Here is a 20,835-nt window from a genome sequence, read left to right as displayed (position 1 = left end):
CATTGAAGCCCATCCGGCTTGGGTGGCCCTGCCAGTAGCTAAGCTACTGCATGCGTAGCTCTCAGTGTCACTGTGGCACACAAACCCTCTCATCCAGCACTAAAGGTGCCTATGCTAAGGCAGCATCCCCAGGCAGTGTAGCCTATCTGGTTATGAACTATGTTTTCTTGGTCGTATGTTGGGAATTCCATGTATACAGTCAGTGAGGTGGTAATTTGAACTTAATACTAATGCATTTCATTTTTTCTTCTTGGCAGAATTTAATGCACCTAAGCCAAAAGGCCATGCCAGATCTCCATATCTGCCATTTCCCTGTCTCCTATTATTATATTAAATTTGTCATGTTTCATCAGAATAAGTACTTCCTTCATGTGGTCATAGAAAGTGTCCACTTCTTGCTCATTTGTGTCTGCTGTTGGGGCATACACTTTAATAATGTTCAGTTTCACTGGCTTGGCACTAAGTTTTTAACAATACAAATCTAGGACAGCAGGGCAAAATGTGTAACACTCTCAGAAATGCACTCTCAGACTACCAGGTGTGCCAGTATGAGATGAGCGTTAAGATACAAATGTGTCAATAGAGAACATTTGTTGTGAATGACCTTAATTTTTTGTTTGTTTGGTTGGTATGACACCTGTCAAAGATATTTAGTATACATCAAGTCATGGAACAAACATCATATGTTTTCATCGTGTTAACAATGTCGAATTTTGTACCAGAAAGTGATGATTTGTGGAAAGCATTAATTTTTTGTTTTCATTTGAAAAAAAGTGCTGCAGAGTCGCATTGAATGCTTGTCGAGGCATATGGTGATCATGCTCTATCAGAAGCAACATGCAAAAGATGGTTTCAACAGTTCAGAAATAATGATTTTGATGTAAGAAATGAAGAACGTGGATCACAAAAAAAGTTCAAAGACGCCAAATTGCAAGCAATATTGGATGAAGATGATACTTTGAGTCTGAAGCAAACAGCAGCAATGCTAAATGTTGCACAACAAACAATTTCTGGCCATTTGAAAGCTATGGCAAAGATCCAAAAGTGTGGAAAATGGGTGCCACATGAATTGAATGAAAGACGGATGGAAAACAGAAAAACCATTTGTCAAATTTTGCTTCAAAGACATGAAAGAAAATCAATTTTGCATTGACTTGTTACTGGTGATGAAAAATGGATTTATTTTAAGAATCCTAAATGGGAAAAATCGTGGGTTAATCCAGGACAACCATCAACATCGACTGCAAAACCAGATTGATTCGGCAAGAAGACAATGCTCTGTGTTTGGTGGGATCAGAAAGGTGTGGTGTATCATGAGCTTCTAAAACCCAGTGAAACTGTGAATACTAATCGCTACAGACAACAAATGATCAATTTGAACTTTGCATTGATCGAAAAAAGACCAGAATGAGCCAGAAGACATGGCAAAGTAAGTTTTTTACACGACAATGCACCTGCACACAAAGCAAAACTGGTTCAAGATACAATCAAAACACTTGGCTGGGAGCTGCTACCCCACCCGCCGTATTCACCAGACTTGGCCCCTTTCTTTTCTTCAATGGGACATGCATTGGCTGAGGAACACTTCGATTCCTATGAAGAAGTCGAAAATTGGTTTGCTTCAAAAGACGAACATTTCTATTGGCGTGATGTCCACAAATTGCCAGAAAGGTGGTGAAAATGTATAGAAAGCAATGGTCAGTACTTTGAATAAAATGTTTTTACTTTTCAATTAAAAATTAGTGTTTCATTTTCATTAAAAAAAAAAGGCTCATTTCATTTCGTACCGGTACACTTGGTATAACAGCCATTCCTGATTTTGGTCCTGATTCCCAGAATAAAAGAGATTACCTCCAACAGTAGAAAACACTCCACTGTCACACCACTACATTTCTATTATACATGGGATATCAGTATTTAACCTTGTTATTTCCTGGATGACATCTATTTTTCTGCTTCATATACACTTCAAGTAGTCTGTGTTCCAACACTGATTTTCTTCCTTGTATTTCACTTTAATGTGGATCCACTCAAAACTGTTCCCCTGGAGTTCCAATTGGGGAACTATTTAAAATTCCCAAATGTCTAGAGATGAATGCATCCATGTGGTTCTCTAGGAATTCTGTTGGGGTAGTATCCTATTGCATTCCCACACAATGTCAGGTGTTCTTATCATGGAGGCAGATGCTGTAAGCAGCTGCACACTTTGGACCAGATTCTGCTGCTGCTGCTGTGCCTGTTGGTCTGCAGGAGGTATTAGATCTTCCTACTTTCCAGCATATCAAGGAGGGATCCCCTGGTGATGGAAAACAGACATAGAATACATAAGAACATTTTAAGAGGAAAGGACAGGTGGCTGGCCATGACATTGGTCGAGGCATCATCCTGGAATTTACCTGAATTTTTTTAGGAAAAGTACAGAAAATAAAACTAGGATCGCAGGATAGAGAAAATTTCCACTCTCCCACATACCAGGTCACTGACTTAACAATTACACTGCCTCATTCTGTTGGTCCCTATTGTTCAACAGCTATGCTTGCCTCTACCAGGTCCTTTAAATGGCATATCTACAAAAAAATTCATAATTTTGAGGTAAAACTTCGGAGGAAAAAAAGAAAAGACAATAAATAAAAATTTGTAGAGGTAGGAGGTTTTTTTATTTTTATTTTTTTAATTCTATCTATAAAAGAAGGAAATGCCACACATTAACAGCTGGATATACATAAAATTATCTTCCTGTAAGCAATTACTTTTCTTCTGGCATGGTACAGATTATTCTAATTATTTCTGAACAAATAAAACTGATGGTTGGGTCTGCACCCAAACACAAATGCCGGTACTTTAATTAGAATTTCACTTAACATTAGAGTTGGATCATAATAATAATTTCAAGGGATCAATGGCCTGGTGCAAGTCTTTCAATGCCACATCAATGACTTTAATGTCCCTAACCTATCCCACTAACGCCACTAAGGAAAGGTTCAATAAGGAATCTGAACCATGTGTCATTCCTGCCAAATCTTCACATCACTGAGAAGTTAAAGGCACAAAGAAAAAATTCATGGACCCAGATTCAATTCTGCAACCTTTCAGTTTTCAGCAGTTTTCATGCTCACACTCTACTGCTAGACCACCCGACCCAAACTGAGATGGATTGACTGAAAGATTCATTTGAACATAGAGTCAACTAATTAGAGCTGAAATTCCATAGATGCTGTAGAACTTTACATATAACTATTATTTATGGATTGGGTTATGTTTTGTGTTCATAAATATATAACAGGCAATATTAGCAGTGGCTTGGTCTTTGCTGTATGTCTCAGTTCAACCAAGATTGTTTTGTGCTGTTGATGTAGGATGTCTTTTTAAGAATTCTGCCTGTTTCTCGGGCCAAAATGAAATGGCCTCATAAGATGATACTTAATGTATTGAGATCAGTTTCCTTTTGTATGATCTCCACAACATGATTGGATTTATGCAATGTGATGTGTGAATTACCCCTATTCCTTTGTCATCCATCCCCATGCTTCTCCTGAACTGTCCACAGTTTTCTGTATGATCTCCAATCCCAAGAACAGTAGCTGATGGTAAGACATATTGTTCAGGACAGATTTATTTGTTTCTGGACTTGAGAGTGTTTGTTTGCAACCTTTCAATGATTTTGAGGCAGGATTTCACAACTTCCTGAACTTAAGCAAGCATCTCTGCTGACAGAGTTGAAATTGATAACATTTTCCAAATTACTGCATATATGCCAATATTTTTGTTTTACTGTAACTCATGGTGTGCCCAAGCAGTAGACAGTGTTCAGTGACATCTGATTTTCTCACTTTGTCTTTTTCATAATCTTTTGATACATTTTCAGGAATAAATTTTAACAGCATAAATGAGATCTGTTAATTTCTGCGATCCCCTGAAAGTTTGTTGGTAATAATGATCATAGTTAATAACATTTACTCAAGCATCATGTGCACCTTAGCTTGCCCCCCCCCCCTCCCCTCCCCCCCCCCCCCCCCCCCCCAAGTGCTTATTATGATGGTTCAATATCTCAATTTCAATAAACTTATTTAAGAGAGTTCACAAAACATAATGTACAAAATATTCTAGCATTTTTCTGGTGTAAATGAGAGGCAAAATGGGAGTCTGCATACCTTCAGAATCAGATGCTCCAGATGCATACATTCCCATTATATTGCTGAGAGCTGTACTCACAGTCACAATAGGACCTGTAAAATCCTTTGTTTCAGCTTTGTTCTCCTGGTTTGCATCCCACTCATCATCACTAAACTTCTTTTCTTCTTTCTCATTTTCAGGCTCTTCATTTTCATGACTGAAAGCAACTAAAAAATCACCATTTGTTCAAGTTTTATTTCAACTGAGAGTCAAAAACTGAACTAAAATTTTTTGATGAGTAACAAGAGTATCTAAAGCACTTAAAACAAAGACTATAAAAATGAACATAATTAGTTCTAAGAATAGTGCTCTGTGAATGTATTAAACCACAAAGTGGTCAATACTTTGTGTAATACCAGGAAACTACTTGGAAATGTCATATATTGCTTAAAGACATCAAAAGATCATATCAAAATATGGAAACTTTATTTATTCAATACAACAAGGATTGCCTGTTTAAGATGACAAAAATGAAACAACAAAGCAGCTATTACTCCAGTCTTGATTACATACATAGACGGATGACCCACTTCAGTACATTATGTTGTACATTTTGTAGCGATATGAAGATGGTCATAATAAATGGAAACCAGTTATTAAATTATCAGATAAATGAATCCAGTAAAGTTTCTAATATCTCCTTGTTTAAATCTCCTAGTATATAGAAAATAATGAATGTGAAAACTGAAGAGTATTCAGGATACAACAAGACAGGACTATGAGAAAATGTTGGTGACTGCACCACAGAGGCCTTCATAGAACATTTTTAGTAAGACATGTAGTAAAGAAACTGATGAGTCAATAGAAGCAATGAATTTAGCTAAAATGTGTAATTAATTTTCCTTGAGGAATATAGCAATTTCATATACTGAAAACAGCCTCAAAGCTCAAGTTACAATCATCTAGTGTGTGGATTGACATATAATCCCAATTCCTTAAAGAATCCAGAAATGAATTAATAAAACTATTAACACAAAGAAGAAAAACCAAAGTTGATTTATCGTACCCTCCGAAAAGGGTACTGAAATAGTTAATATGTCACTGGGACTCTTCTGGATTTATTGAAGACAGCTGAATCTGAAAAATTCAGTACTTATAAGCAAATTAGAAAGTTGCAGTATAAAAGGAGTGGCACGAAAGTTTCTTAATTTCTTATCTCTGTGATAGAACACAGTACAAAACTTCATTTTAAGAATGAAGGAAGATTCTAACAGTAAAATAAACATACAAGTTTCTCAACTGTAGTGTCATACACAGAGATAATACTGAACATTTTTGTTTCTTATATGTTCTTGTGACACAAAGTGGTGACCTAGAATATCAGGGGATTAGCAAAAGAAGAAGAAAACTTAACAGACTTCTTGAAAAATATTTGAACAGACATCACAGCAATAAATGAAACATAGAAGAAATTATGAGGAAACAAATACTAACAAAGAGAGAGAGGGGCTGGCCAATACTTACCTCAGCTCAGTACAGCCAATAGATAACACAAAACAGAACAGAAAATTTACATTCCATTCTTTGGCTTCCCTCTGACAACCATGCCTCCATCCTTGCTACCCTCCCTGTTTACCTTTCCCTGTTGCTTCATAACCTGGGTTGTGAGTAACTAAATCCACTTTCCCTTCTTCCCTTTTTTCCCCTCTCTCCTCCCTGATGAAGAAACAAAATTCCGAAAGCAGGAATGTAAATTTTCTGTTCTGTTTCGTGTTATCTATCGGCTGTACTGAGCTGAGGTAAATACTGGCCAGCCCCTCTATCTCTTTGTTAGTATTTGTTTCACATCTTTATATGAGATTTTCCATTAATCATTTAAATTATGAGGAAATAAATATATAGGCAACTATCTGATGCTCTACAGTGGAACAGCTCCATAAGAGATCCACTACAGGTGTAGCAATTTATGTTCACAACAACTGGGGAGAGAAAATAAGACAACTACATTAGTAATACAATCATAGTGTTGAACATCCTGGAGGAAAAAAGAAATCTGTCAGTGACTGGAGTCTATGCCCCTAACGAGTCAAAAATTGCTGAGTCCACATATTTTCATAACATCCTCCAAGAAATGCTACATAGATATAACAATAAACACCATACAATACTTCTGTGGGATATCTTCATCTCACAAGTAATGAGAAGAATGGAGGAGAAAACTGTAAACAAAAACAAGAGGTAGCACAGAGATTAAAAATAGCAAACATATTCTTTCAGAATAAAGACATTCACAAATTTTACAAGGCCAGGAAGAAGATACAGGTTATCATAGAATATGTGATAACACATGATAAACTTGAGGGAATAGTACGACACACAAGAGTTTTTACAGGATATGATGTGGGGTCATATCATTTTATAGTAATATCCCAAATAGACAAGTTCATAAAACTGAAGAAAAAACAAACGAAGTTTACATACAGTAGACTTGCTTAACAAAGACAGTGTCAGGGACCTGTACAAAGAAAATCAAACAGGTATCTGTAGCAGACAAATGTAGTAGAACATATTGGGCAGGAATCAAACAATACAAGAAAAGCAATAATGAAGGCTGCTGATGAAGCACTGGGTAAGTAGAAAATTATACGATGGAAATGGGACCTCAAAATCTTGACACTAGCCCTTGAATTACCAATAAATCTCACACAAAGTTATCTCCATTATTTTAACAACTTTGGAGAAGAAAATCATTGGATTTACAAACAGAAGAGGAACACCACTAAAAAGGTAGCAAAAGATGGGGACAGTTTGTAAGTACAATCAAAGATGACATCCACAAAAGATGAGCACTAGCCTACAAGAAAATGAAAATGCTTTACAAATAGACAGATAAAGAAATAGAAATAAGTAACACAGAAAAACGGCACTGGATTAAACACTACAAATACCTTTGGTATGCAGCCAGGCAGATAGGAAATGGGGAAACGGAATAAACAGGCTTGTAAAGTGTGGCTGATTTATGCACAGAAGAGGATGATGGAGGCTATGGTGGCCTTGAAAAACAGGAAAACTACAGGCACAGACAGCATGAACAATGAATTCGTAAAATATGGTGGAATCTTTCTCCACATGAGACTGCTAAATCCATTCAACCTATTTTGGAAAAGAAGTGTCACACCAAGAACAAGGCAACAAGCAAAAGTTGTGTCATGTATAAAAAGGAGAGAGAAATAACTGCCAAAATCATAGAGGGATTAGCTTACTAGAAGCAGCACACAAGGTTTACATTAGGGTCCTGAATAGTGGATTAAAAGTAATATCAAAGTGCTTATTAAGTGAAGTACAAGAGTATCTGTATAGAAATATCGGCAACAGATACAGTATTTATAATAAAGTAGATCACTGAGAAACACACAGAATTTAATCGAGACACCCATTTAGCATCTGATGATTTAGAATAGATCCTTCATGAAGTTAACTCAGATGAACTGAGAAGCACCATGAAGAAAAAAGGTTCCATTTAATAAACACTTTAAGAAGGCTAATACAATAATCATGTTACATACAAATGGAAAGCCAAATGAGATTTTCGCTCTGCAGTGGAGTGTGCACTGATATGAAACTTCCGTGCAGATTAAAAATGTGTGCCGGACCGAGACTCTAACTCAAGTAGGATGGAGACAAGGTACTGACAAAATTGAAGCTGTGAGGGCAGGTCGTGAGTCATGCTTGGGTAGCTCAGTTGGTAGAGCACTTGCCCACGGAAGGCAAAGGTCCCGAGTTCGAGTCTTGGTCACGCACACAGTTTTAATCTGCCAGGAAGTTACAAATGGAAATCTCTAATACAGAGGTGGGGAGAGGGGGGGAGAACTAAAATGGCTTTTATAAAATAGGACCCCATAAGAATGTAAATAGTGCTGAGCAATATAGCAGTACAACATGTCAGCCATTTTAATTATCTGGAATCTGATATCATACCTTACGAAAAATATGGTGATTTATTATTTGATCAAATCATACCTGGAGAGGAGATTTGGGCCAAACATGTGGACTGCAAGATCAAATTGAAGTTTATGGATTGGAGCACACAAATTCCCTCCAAAAACAAAGAAAATGCTGCAAAAATTATCTACAAGTATGGTTATGGTGATTGTTTTTTTTTGGGACAGGAAAGATGCATTTCTTGTTGATTTTCTTGAGTGTGCACAACAATCAATTCTGGAAGTTATTGTGAAACTTTGGAAAACTATGAAGAGCAATTCAGAATAAACACAGAGGAAAGTTGAACTCCAAAATTTTGTTCTTGGATGACAACACTTGACCACATACAGCAAATTGCTCTAGAGAAGTGTTCGATGCTTTCAAGTGGGAGGTATTTCCTCATACCCCGTATAATCCGGATCTTGCACTCAGTGACTACCACCTGTTTTCAATGATGAAGATTTGGCTCACAACAGATGCAGAAGTGAAAAGGGGGGGGGGGGGGGTTGACTACCCAGTTAAAGTCTCAGGTGGCTGAATTTTGACAACAGAATTTCAAATCTCTTCTGCCGCTACGATAAGTGCATAAATTTGCGTAAAGACTATGCTGAAAGGTAGTATGTAAGTGTCACTTTCAAATGAATACAGAAATTTTTTCCTGTACTACTACTTTTTTGTTTCGCAACACCAAAATATATTCTGGACAGTCCTCCTTTGATCCTGCCCATAGTCGACAGTGACTATGAAGTTATTCTGGTGTTAGATTTACTGGTTGCCCATCATGCCAAAGTTGACTTGAATGTTATTTAGTGGAATTAGATGGAGCACTTTTTCACCTTGGCTCCACAGTCAGAAAACTATTACTGTCACAAGGAATACCCAAGATGTTGGGTGGACTGCCTAAACTCCATACTAGATTCCTTAAAGTCAACTTGCAGGATATCACAACTGAAGGTACTGGGAAGTTAATTTAGGCTGAAGTAGGAGCTGACCTGCTGCTGAATTCATTGCATATGGTTGAACCTTTGTCTGGCAATGAAGAAGTGGGTAAAATGAAATGTTTTGCACAGTGTAGTTTATCCTAAATACAGGAACCTGAAGGAACCAAAATAATGCCTGTCAGTGCTGATAACTTCAGCACGAAAGAAGTACAGCTATCATGTGGTACTCTGATAGCTAATTTGGAAATATTAGACAAAGAAGAATTGGACAATGTTTCCACGTAAAATCACGTAACACCAAGACAGTCTGTCAATTTGACTGCACCAAGGAGAAAAGTAGCACATCTAAAGAGACCGGACGATGAGGACAGGAAAGGCTTTAAGAAGAATATATAGGATTGTTTAATTCTCCTGGCCTATTGTCTGCCTAGTCGCTAATTCAACATCATATCCTCAAGGGAAATGAAGTGTCTATCTATAAGAAACCATATAGAGACCCACAGCAACTACCGTATTTACTCGAATCTAAGCCGCACTTTTTTTCCGGTTTTTGTAATCCAAAAAACCGCCTGCGGCTTAGAATCGAGTGCAAAGCAAGCGGAAGTTCTGAAAAATGTTGGTAGGTGCCGCCACAACTAACTTCTGCCATCGAATATATGTAGCGCTACACAAGCATGCTTTGTGGGCACAAAGATAAATACTGGCGCCAAAACCTTTTTTTTTTTTTTTTCCCCCTCCGCCCCGAGTTTCGACCACTGCAATTTCATACATTATCCAACGAAGTAAATACAAATTCCGTATTGTTCATCTTCGAATGTAGCAGAATTTCAATGTACTACGAAAATCCAACTGGCAAGACTGTTAGGGATGTTTGTCAATATGGCCAACTCTACATTCCGAGTTTTTTCCTACCCGTGAGAAGAGATGGTTGCTAATAGGAACCTGATGAAATGTGAATCACATGCAGTATTCTCTTCACCATAAGAATAATACGAAAATAAACATTTTGCCATGTATTCTTTCGTGTTTGCTGCTCTCATTTAAATCCTGTCTGCCTAATAAACTACGAAACTACAGTGAAACAACAGCAAACGCGGAAGAATATACTTATCGTGTCATGTTTAAATTCGTATTATTCTTATGCCTAATAGTGATATAGTCAGAAATGAAGCACAGTAACTGACTAGATTTTAAATGTAAGATGACTTATTTCTGTGCAGAATTTTATGTACTAAAGAAGCGGCCGCAAAGATTTTCAAACGGAGAAAAATTTGCGCCTAACTCTCGTTCAGAACATGTTCTATCATACGCAGTCTATTATTTGGTTCTTGTTGATCATTATCAAAGAAAGCAGCAGTGTAAGTAACAACAAACTGCAGTCTCTTGTCATTGTTTTGCTAATGAGACGATTCCTCTTTTTTTTAAAAAAGCGGCGGTAGCGCGCACAAAAGCAAGTCATGCCGCGAGCGGCGACAGGCCGTACACACGCACTATCAGAATGCGACAAACAATGCATGACACAGTACAGTAATGCATTTTCAGCTTAGCGTGACGTAAACACCTATAACAAAGAAAACGGCACTTATCAGATCAAAGCAAAATAAGCAATCGATTCAAACCAGACGAAGCACGTGAAAAAGGAAGGGTACCCGTATAAATACGGACGGAGCGCCTGGCGCATAACAATGGCTACCTGGTAAAGCTTAACTGCTAAGCTTACGACTCGAACCAAACTACTGTAGCTGTATCGTCATTCATTCGACCTAAATTGTGTCTCGTATTACAATGGACCAACTTTGTTTCGATTTGGAGGTGCGGCCTAAAACTTTTCTCTCCCCTTGAATTTCGAGTCTCAAATTTCAGGTGCGCCTTAGATTCGGGAAATATTTTTTTCCTTTATTTCGAGTCTCATTTTTCAGGTGCGGCTTAGATTCGAGTGCGGCTTAGATTCGCGTAAATACGGTATAGCCTGTCATGAAATAATTTATAATACAGTGACTTCAAGATAGAATCACTGCAACAAGCAACAGCCCTAGTCAGCACCTGTTGTCATGGTCCTAAAGCAATCACCAGGTGGCAGCAAAGCATACAAGTTCTCTTTTGACTACCACTATTTAAAGCAGCAGATGCCTAGCCTATGCCGAATACTGAGTGTATCAAAGAGGTCTTTCCTATTTTGAAAATTCATCCAAACTTATTCATATGCCTTACAAACTTAGTCTTGGTGTCATATTGAAGGAATATAGATCAAGTTTTGACTCACTTGGTATGTTAGTATACCACTGTGCCATCACAACTGCTACCGGCAATTGCAGCAAGGATTGCTGCCTTTACCGGTCCCAAGCATGCTCAGCATTTGTTTTGTTTTAATGAATTGAGTTCTATGACAACTGTGCAATGTAATTTTTGTACAGAGTATGGCAAGATCCAGTATACCCACTATTTATGGGTGGCATAAGTGATTTATGGAAACTGGATGTTTAGTAAGACATAAATTCTCAGGTCATCCCTGTGTGTCTGACAGTACCATAAAACAAGTGAGACAAAGCTTTGTAAATAGTCTTACATCGACCCAGTGTGCTTCTTGAGAGTTGGGTGTCCCACATATGACTGGAGTGTTTTCAGAAAAATCCCACCTCTCAAACCATAGAAGTTACAATAGTGTTAGAACTAAAAGACACTTATACGATTGTTCATAAGGATTTTTGTGTGGACATCTTACATCAGTTGGACGATGATGATTTCATTTGAGAGGTTATCTTTAATGATGAATCACCTTTCAACTTAAGAGGAAAGTTAATAAACATAACTAAGATTTGGGGCAGTGAAAATCCAGAAAAATCCCTGGAACATGAACATAGTAGCCCAAAATTGAAAGTATTTTTTGCATTGAGCAAGAGCAAAATTTACTGACCTTTCTTTTTATGAGAGAAAACTATCAATAAAATAATGTACTTAAGACATGCTGGAAAAGATTCAGACTGAAGTTGAGATCAAGTACGTAATGTAGTTTATGCAAGATAACACACTACCACACTACCTCCCTGACATCAGGTATTTCCTAAATGTCTGCTACCAATGCAAAAATCACACCTTGGCCCATTCACTATGATAAATGAATGGGTGAAGGAGTGATAACTGCATGGGTCCCACGTTCACCGGACCTCACACCTCTTGATTTTTTTCATTTGGGGATTTATCAAGAATGCTGTGTTTGTTCCAACACTGAACTGCAATTCACCTCACAATTGAACAACTCACACCTGAGATGGCGCAACAAGTTTGGCAAGAAATTGACTTCACATGAGATGTGTGCCACATGACCAGTGCAAATCACATTGAAGCTGTTTACATTTAAGGTAAAAAACTTCATATATTTTGCTATAAAATGACACCAAAACCATATCTGTAAGTTAAATGAACAAATCATCATTAGTTTTCAAATTTCTAAAGTTCTTTTTGATACAATCATAATAACAGAAATCCTAGATAAACTGGGTCACTTGTTATTTCACAACTATGGACCTATGAAGTGTGCACCATCAATTAGAGGTAGTGTCTGGAGATCGTTCAAAAACAGCATTCTTAAATCCCAGCTAATTTCCAGCAGATTATTACATGGTTTATTGCAAGACTACAACCAAAGTAATGCAGAGTCTATTTGAATGATTTGTTCTCCAAAGATATCCAGGATTTTTTATTTACGTTTTGGTTTACATGCAGCACAGTTAACACGGTCTGGAAAATCCACCTGTTTTGCAAGAAGTCCATTGTTTACAACATATAATTAACCAAAATAGTGTACATACCTATTAACAATTTGTTGATTTCATAAAAAAATTTCCAACACCCACCACTGTAAAAGAATTAGTCGTTCTAAGGCCTTGCAAATTTTTAGTGAAAACTGTTTCCAAGATTCCCTGAAATTGCCAGATACCTCACCCAACTATTGAAAAAAAGGAACAAAGTTTCATCGGTCATGTGATCATAGAGCAGCATTTCTGAAGCTAAAAGGTCTATTAACAAGTACCTCAGTTTTCACTTTCCCTGACTATCAGAAACATTTTATACTGCATTGTGACTCTAGCAGCTTCGTCTTAGGTTGCAGGAACAAGAACTCGATGGACGAAAACACTCCTAGTGTGCACAACAAGGCAAATTAGTAGAATTATTCAATAACTGAGACAGAAATTCCTGCATTAATATAAGGAACAACTTATTTCCAATGTTATTTATATAAATAATGTTTTAAAGTAATAACAGAGCATGCATCACTCAAGTGCTTATTTAGACTTAAAGATCCAGCTAGTAGATGAACTACGATTTTGATTTTTAAGTAATACAATGCCCAGGGAAGTCGTGAGCAACCACAGATATTCTCAGCTGTAAAATACTCACTGTGGAAAGCACTGGCATAAATGAGGATGAATGGACAGAAAAAAAGATTGTCAGCAGTTTGCCAGACAGCCACAATTCAGCACAAAGATAGAGTGCTGTACAAAAAGATGGGTTGAAGATTATGCATAGAACTACCAGTGAAGTTAAGAACTGAGTTACTGACGCACACCCATGATTCAATTTTAGCCAGACACCTTGGTCAAAGGGCAATGGAATGTACATTACCACAACATTACTGGTGAATACTACACTGACAAGATGTCAATCAACCGTCGAAGGTACTCCTTGTGAGCAAAGTGTGGAGCTCAGTCGAAAAAGGATTATGTTACAAAGATTACTCAAGGCAGATAAGCAACTTCAAATAATTTGAATGGGCATCCTCATGTCACTTGCACTAACACTAGCAGGAAGCTGTTATGTATTGTAATAATCAATCATTTTTCACATTTCGTTTCTGTGACAGCTATACCAAACCAGCAGCCAGAGACAGTAGCCATAAGATAGTGAACCAGTGGATACTAAAATTCAGATTGCTGAAACAGTTATTACTGAACAAGGAACAAATTTGAGGTCCGATTTAATGAAGCACTTCTGCCAGTTATTGCACATTAAGACACTTTGGACTAGTGTTTCACACTCACAGCTAAACAGTCAACAGAGAGAGTCCATCATACCACTGCAGAAATGCTAAACTATTATGTTAACTCACATCATAGTGACTGGGATGATCTACTTCTGTACATCACAGGGGTGTATAATTCGAAAATCCATGAAAGCACAGGGCTATCACTTTATGAGGTGATTTTTGGCCAGAGGATACCTTCCCCTTTTGAGTTTCGTAAGCTTGCCCCAGGAAATGATATTTTGTCAGTGAAAAATTTCTGTAGAAGCATAAAAACTATTTGGCAACAGTGAACCAAAGCTTTAGAATGATAAGACAGAACCCATAATAAGAAAGAAGTGTTATGTAAGTATTACAGAGGCCAATTGGTTATGATGACCAACCTATGTGTACCACGGGAAAGACTAAGAGTTTGTGACACATTATCATGCTCACCATAGAAATTACATCACCAGTTAACATCAAATGCAGCTTCCAACCTGCCCCACAACTATTCACATCAGTTGCATTCATCACTACAAGGGAGCCTTCACTGTTGGCAACATTTTTAGAAGAGGGGAGGGGTCATGAGCAGGAATAATAAACTAGGAATAATACACTAACAACAGGATTTTCTCTTCCTTTAGGCATATGGTTCTTCCTCGCAACAAGAAGCAGCAGTTTCAGCACCAGGTATTGGGCTTTGAACAAAGAGGAAAAGGAATACAGGAATCTTTGGCATAATACGTTTACTATGCTGTAGGAGGGGAGCAGAAGCCTTCAAGGTACATCCTCTAACATGTGGTGTTTTGTCTATATGACAACCAGACATGTTAATGTCAGGTCATAAGTGGACCCTAAGGTTAGGCTGCAATCTTTCGGCCTATGAGAACAAAATTCAGTGGTTGGGACACACATTTGACAAAGTACAATGCCTGATAAACAACCAAACAAGACTCAATGATATGCATGGAGAGTGTCAGCTGCTGTGATCAGCGTTTGCACAACTACATACTTAGTCCTGAAAGCAGAAAAAGAGTTTGGCTGGACACAGGCTGTGATATATTGAAAACTGCCACCATTCATAGGTCATGTGAACTTATCTTGCATTGCCACCAAAATCTATGACAGAATGCCCAAAAGAAATAATTACAGACAAAACAACATTGTTCTGAAGATTAGCCCTGCACTATTATACTCTGTAGCAAACCAGTCAGTCATTATTTGCACTCGTTACAAGCAAGGTTGACAAAGTGCAACCCAGTGAACAGAAGGTCAGGGCTTGTTGCTCAGTGGTGCCTAATGTGATGTATCTGGACTGACCTTCCGATTTCTTGCCACCATAAAAGGAACTAACCAAAATGTAACTCGCATGCTGATTTGTGTATCTGACCTACCCCTAGAAACTCTACCCACAGACAATCCAAATTAGCTAAATCACATACTACATCTGACTCTCCTTGCCTCCTGAGACCTAATGTTAACTCTGAAAAATGGTCGCACACCTCAATGGAACACGTTTTAGACTGCGTACGAAAGTACTATACTGAACATCAACAACAACTAGCAACTATAGAACCCTCAACCTCAGCTGCCTGTATGAATTTAGCAGTGACAGAAATTGTATGCTACTAATTCAAGCACAAATCAGTCCCAATCCCATCTTTGTCTATCTTCAACCTACGTGTTGAAACAACTCATAACAGCATCAATAAGAAGCAGTTCAATGATGGTCAAAGTGAACCATGAACAAAGACCTCTTTGGAGAGCCAAGTGCTAGTGAAGTCAGGCAGAAAGTGTAAATAGTGCAAAGGATAAAGTGACACTGTGAGTGAAGGTGGGAGTGTGAAGTCTAAGTAGTTATAAATAAACCAATGTCTATGTTTCAGTAAAATCCAAGAGCAGATTTTTTTCCTTAGGGGGTAGGAATTGTAAAGGGAAAAAGTTATATCCGGACTTGGATGATGATGATGATGATTGGTTTGTGGGGTGTTCAGCTGTGCAGTCATCAGCACCCGAACAAAGTCTCAAGATTTTCAGTCCAATTTCTTTCACAGTCCAATCTATCCACTGTCATGTAGGATGATAATGATGAAATGATGAGGGCAACACAAACACCCAGTCCTCGGGCAGAGAAAATCCCCAACCCGGATGGTAATTGAACCCCATCAGGACTTGGAGCCATAGATGAAGCACCAGGACAGTAATCAGACGATGCTGGAACCAGCTTGCCACTATCACAAGGTCAATGTGGTGCAAACAACATTTAAGACCACCCAAACCAGCCCATCGGCACTCTAACAGAAAGGCAGTTATATGATGTGGAGCCTGTGCCACTTGGTGCTGTACCATTCAGCGCTGTGCTGATGATGCAGACACATCTACCACCACCAGGATGCAAACCACTATCTGCTGCATCAGCATCTGGGCACCAGGGCAGCCTCACACTTTGCTGTCATCCCAGGAGAACTGCAAGAGGGTCCAGCCATCCCTGCCCATGCTGGGGTATCAACAAAAGACATCTATACTCTGGGAACTGGTGTGTGATGCTAACAGCCATTTTCGCTGTAGCCGCAGTCAGCTGCAACTCACCTGACTGGGAGTGTGATGTCTGTACCCATGGACCGACACACTGAGAAATGCCATGGCATTCAATGCATCCACTGTTACTTGCAGTTCCATGCTAATGATTATAAACAAGCTGCAACAACAAAGTTATTGTAACCCTGATCAGACTTCTTTTGGCTGCACACCTCATCCTTTTCAGCAGAGAACCAGAGCCCACAACTAGCCATTCTGGAAATCCCATTGTATGCAAAGGTGCAGGAGCCAGCCACATTTTGCACTATTATAAAGGGTGATCAAAACTTTGAGTCCCATGAGGCACATTTGGTATTAGCGGATATAGGGAAAACTACAATGAAAGGAGTGACCCCCAATCACCACAACATCAAAATGATTAGTTGCGTGCAGTAGGTAGTACCATATGGCTGGTTGTCTACGAGGCAACCGATTAACATACTCTGATAGAATGGTCTTAAAGGGGTGCCAGTTACCACAGCTGTGCAGTGTGGTGCTGTTCTGCAGTGTAGTGATTCATACAGCCATGTGCACATGTACACCCATAAGGAGAAGGCAGAAATGGTTCTCACCCATGTGACAAGCATGAGTCAATGGGAAGCAGCAGCAGGATACCAGAAGTGACATCCAAACCGACGTAAACCTAGTCACAGAATGATTGGCCATTTATTGGCACAGTTCAAGTCTACAGGCAGGTTCACAAGAGACAATCTGAATTACCACACACAGCAAACAACAGGTAAATAATCAGCAGCCATACTAGCTAAGGCAATAGTGAGTCCGACTTTGTCAACAAGGAAGTTGGCACAGAAATGCAATGATACTGACAGACGGGAGTAATTCTGTGAATGGTTTGAAGAAAGATGAGAGTGGCTACTCAAAAACTTGGAGAGAAAAAAAAATCCCTGAGAATCCCAGGTATTTCCGGCCAAGTATTACAAATTTCCACGTGAATATATAAATTTCTTTCTCATATATCACCACTACAGAAATTAGTAAGTAATGGTCCTCGCCTACAAGGGAACGGAACTTTATAGCATACAAAAACATTTGCAGTGTTGTGTATATCTATAGTTTAGGGAAAACTGATTATATTATAGGTGGTTACAATAAAGTGGCTAAAAATAGCTGATAAAAGGCCACTCACAACAAAACCAAAAATATTAAATCTATTTTAAATTAAGCAGGATTACACAACATAACACAATTTTCAGCAAAAGTATCACACTTTAAATACTATTTTCAATAACAAATAATGTGTATTTACACAGTACTAATAATTTAAATGTTTCATTTATGCTAGTCTCAAGGATTTCATGAAACATTCAAGCCCCAACTCAAAACAAAGAAAATGTCTATTTAGAAATTTGGTAGGGGAGCAAAATTTTGAATTTTTCAGATAATTTCACTATTTATGAAGCAAATACAGTCACAATGCTGTTATTTAATTTTTTAAAGCCTTTATTTGTCTTTCAAATGCAAATACTTCTGTTGTAGCATTTTCTAAAATTTTCAAATGCTTTGTTTCCGACTCCTGCACTTCCAAGTCTTTTTTTTCTAAAATGGTTTGTCCTTCTGCAAAGTGTTGTTCTTTGAGTTGATCACAATATTCTGCATAATGTGAGTGTGGATTCCCTGTGCTGAGAACAAGGGATTTTGGAATATCAAAGTTGTCAATGCCTCCTATATTGGACACAGCGTCATATATTTGCCTATGTGTAACAACTGACGTCTCACTCATGTTTTCAAAGAGGCATTCACCACTAACTGAAAAGCCCATTTCAATGTTAGAATTTCTATGAGAAACATTGCAAACTAATTTCACAACAAGCATCAAATTTTGGTATTCATTACTATGGACATCCCACTGGAAATGATCAACTCTTTTTTTCAAAATGGCTGCATTCTTTAACAAAATTGGTTACATGTGGTGGGGAAGTCAGCACCTTGAATTCACAAATTACATTATCTGCTGCAGTTCCACTTATGAGGTTACTTTCTATGAGATCACAAAGCAGCTTATCAGGATGTCATTCTGCCAAACTGGTGTTTGACACAATCAAACCTGGGTCATGACACGTAATGGCACGTGTGAACAGGTAGTTTGAGGGTGATCTGTTATTAAGTTTCATGACAAATGTTTGAAGACCTGTCTTACATTCTTGTTGGAACTTAAGAATATCAACATCTGAACTGTTTAATTTTTTTACTGGTATCAAAACCTAGAATTCTGTTTTTTGCAGGTAATGGATTTTTCTTTCCTTGGCAGCAGCTAACCTGATTGATGTGCTTTTTTCTAGTATCTCTGGCTTCATAAAATGTCCTAATACTGTTTTTACTGTACAGCAGATACCAAATCTATGTGTAGAAATGGAGTTAACAGAGCATTTGTCTGGAACTGTGGTTGGAAAGGTTCAAAATAGCAGGCTAAAGACTTGAAAAAAGCATGTTTGGCTCACAGCAATGGGTCATTAGTAAACTTACTCATCAACATGAAACTTTCACTCTTTGATACTCACCAACATCAAACTTTCACTCTTTGGTTCACACCCTCGAGAAATTTCTTTGTTTTTGGTGTTATATCGATTGCTCTTTGAGCAACTGAGGAATTCTCCAGCCACCTGATACAACAAGTATTTTGGAAAAACAGTGGAGTCTGAATACTTAATATATAGTGCTCCCCTGGCTGGAACAGTCTTGAACAAATTATATGAGGCTCTCAACACTGAAATTTAGAGAATCTTTCCCTTTGGTATGTCTTTTGTCACATAAAAGGTCAGCAGATCACGAACGCCCAATAAAACAGGGATTAAGGTATATTGTTGTTCTCTCTCTTTCACCTTCATAAAAACCTTGTATTTACATTCATTTGTGTGTGTCCCACAATTTTATTCAGTGTCTCATAAAAACCAGTACAATAAAAATGTTGATTAAAATAAGACACAATTCCAAAAATAAGAACATATCCTGTCTTATCTCACTTGAGTTGCATCTTGTTACCTACGGCACTATCTTTACACATTCTTGAGACTACAGCAACATCCTTTTCAGTGTTCCTAAGTGACTTGTGTGTCAGAACTATTTCAATACACCAGAGAATTTCTGCTATTGTTACATCATCTTTTTAATACAAATTCCACAACTCTGCATGGATGATTTGCAACTAAAACTAACAGAGGCACTTAAAATTCTGAAGATGAGACCGGAGTGTGTAGTTCAGAATTATTAGGTGAGACAGAATAACAATTGACTTTTTCAGCTGAAAAAACACTTGAACTTGAGACCTGTTCTCTCACTTAAAGCATGTTGTGTATTGTTTTTCCCCTTCATATGGCAAAAAAGCACATGATGTACAATGTTATTTAAAGATATTTGGCTACAGCAGTAACTATAATAAGCTAAAGCAGGTTAACCAGGCACAGGTTCAAGCCAGTCCTCTAAATTTGTGTGACTTTCCGAAATATCTTGATAAAATGTCTTGAAATTAGACACTGCAGCACTAATAATTTGTAAAAGAAGAACAAAATACTTACACCATTCTCTCTCTCTCTCTCTCACACGCACACACACACACACACACACACACACACACACACACACACACACACACACACACACACACACACACTTCATTAATGTGTTTAAGCTGCTTACACACTTTCACAGGAAACATATTAGTATTGAAAATATGTTTGCTGTGGCATTTTGTGACTTGTTTACATCTTTCTTTCTGGTTTCTGTCCACACTGGTGGCAATAATTTCTTGCAATGTATTCCCATCGTCTGTAATGTTGTTTGTCTTATAGTTTTTGTATTATCTGCTACGTTATGTCTATTGATGAAGAAACTGTAATTATACATGGTGCTAAACTATTAATACTCTAAGTAAGTTCCTGTAAACAAAGTTAAAGGTCTTGTCATCACCAGGGGACGAACACATGCTAGAGAAGAGCTGGCAGTAATAACTCGCTATAGGAGTTGAATATGGAAGAAGCCACTGGTTTTCATAACTTTGTTTGGATGTCATCTACTGATTTTGAATACCAAATAGTACCTGAAATTATGGAGGGGAGGGATCGTTGGTGGAAGTCCTGAAGGTTTGTGTACCTGTAACTACATGAAAAACATCATTAAATATGCATATTATCTAATAATAATGCACAGGATAGAGTAGCATGGAGAGCTGCATCAAACCAGTCTCAGGACTGAAGACCACAACAA

General features: G+C 38.0%; 1 protein-coding gene across 1 annotated transcript in view; it reads right to left on the bottom strand.

Moving 5' to 3' along the window:
• Nucleotides 1-20,835, bottom strand: part of LOC126162007 (nuclear fragile X mental retardation-interacting protein 1) — a 161,119-nt gene that overhangs the window by 49,348 nt on the left and 90,936 nt on the right. The window contains exon 5 of the mRNA XM_049918229.1: nucleotides 4,152-4,340. Within this exon, the coding sequence (XP_049774186.1) occupies nucleotides 4,152-4,340 (189 nt within the window). The remainder of the gene's footprint in view (nucleotides 1-4,151; nucleotides 4,341-20,835) is intronic.

This window comes from Schistocerca cancellata, chromosome 2 (assembly GCF_023864275.1).
Source record: "Schistocerca cancellata isolate TAMUIC-IGC-003103 chromosome 2, iqSchCanc2.1, whole genome shotgun sequence".
NCBI classification, from domain to species: domain Eukaryota; kingdom Metazoa; phylum Arthropoda; class Insecta; order Orthoptera; family Acrididae; genus Schistocerca; species Schistocerca cancellata.
Note: the sequence above shows the minus strand (reverse complement) of the source record. Positions and strands in the feature narration are given on the sequence as shown.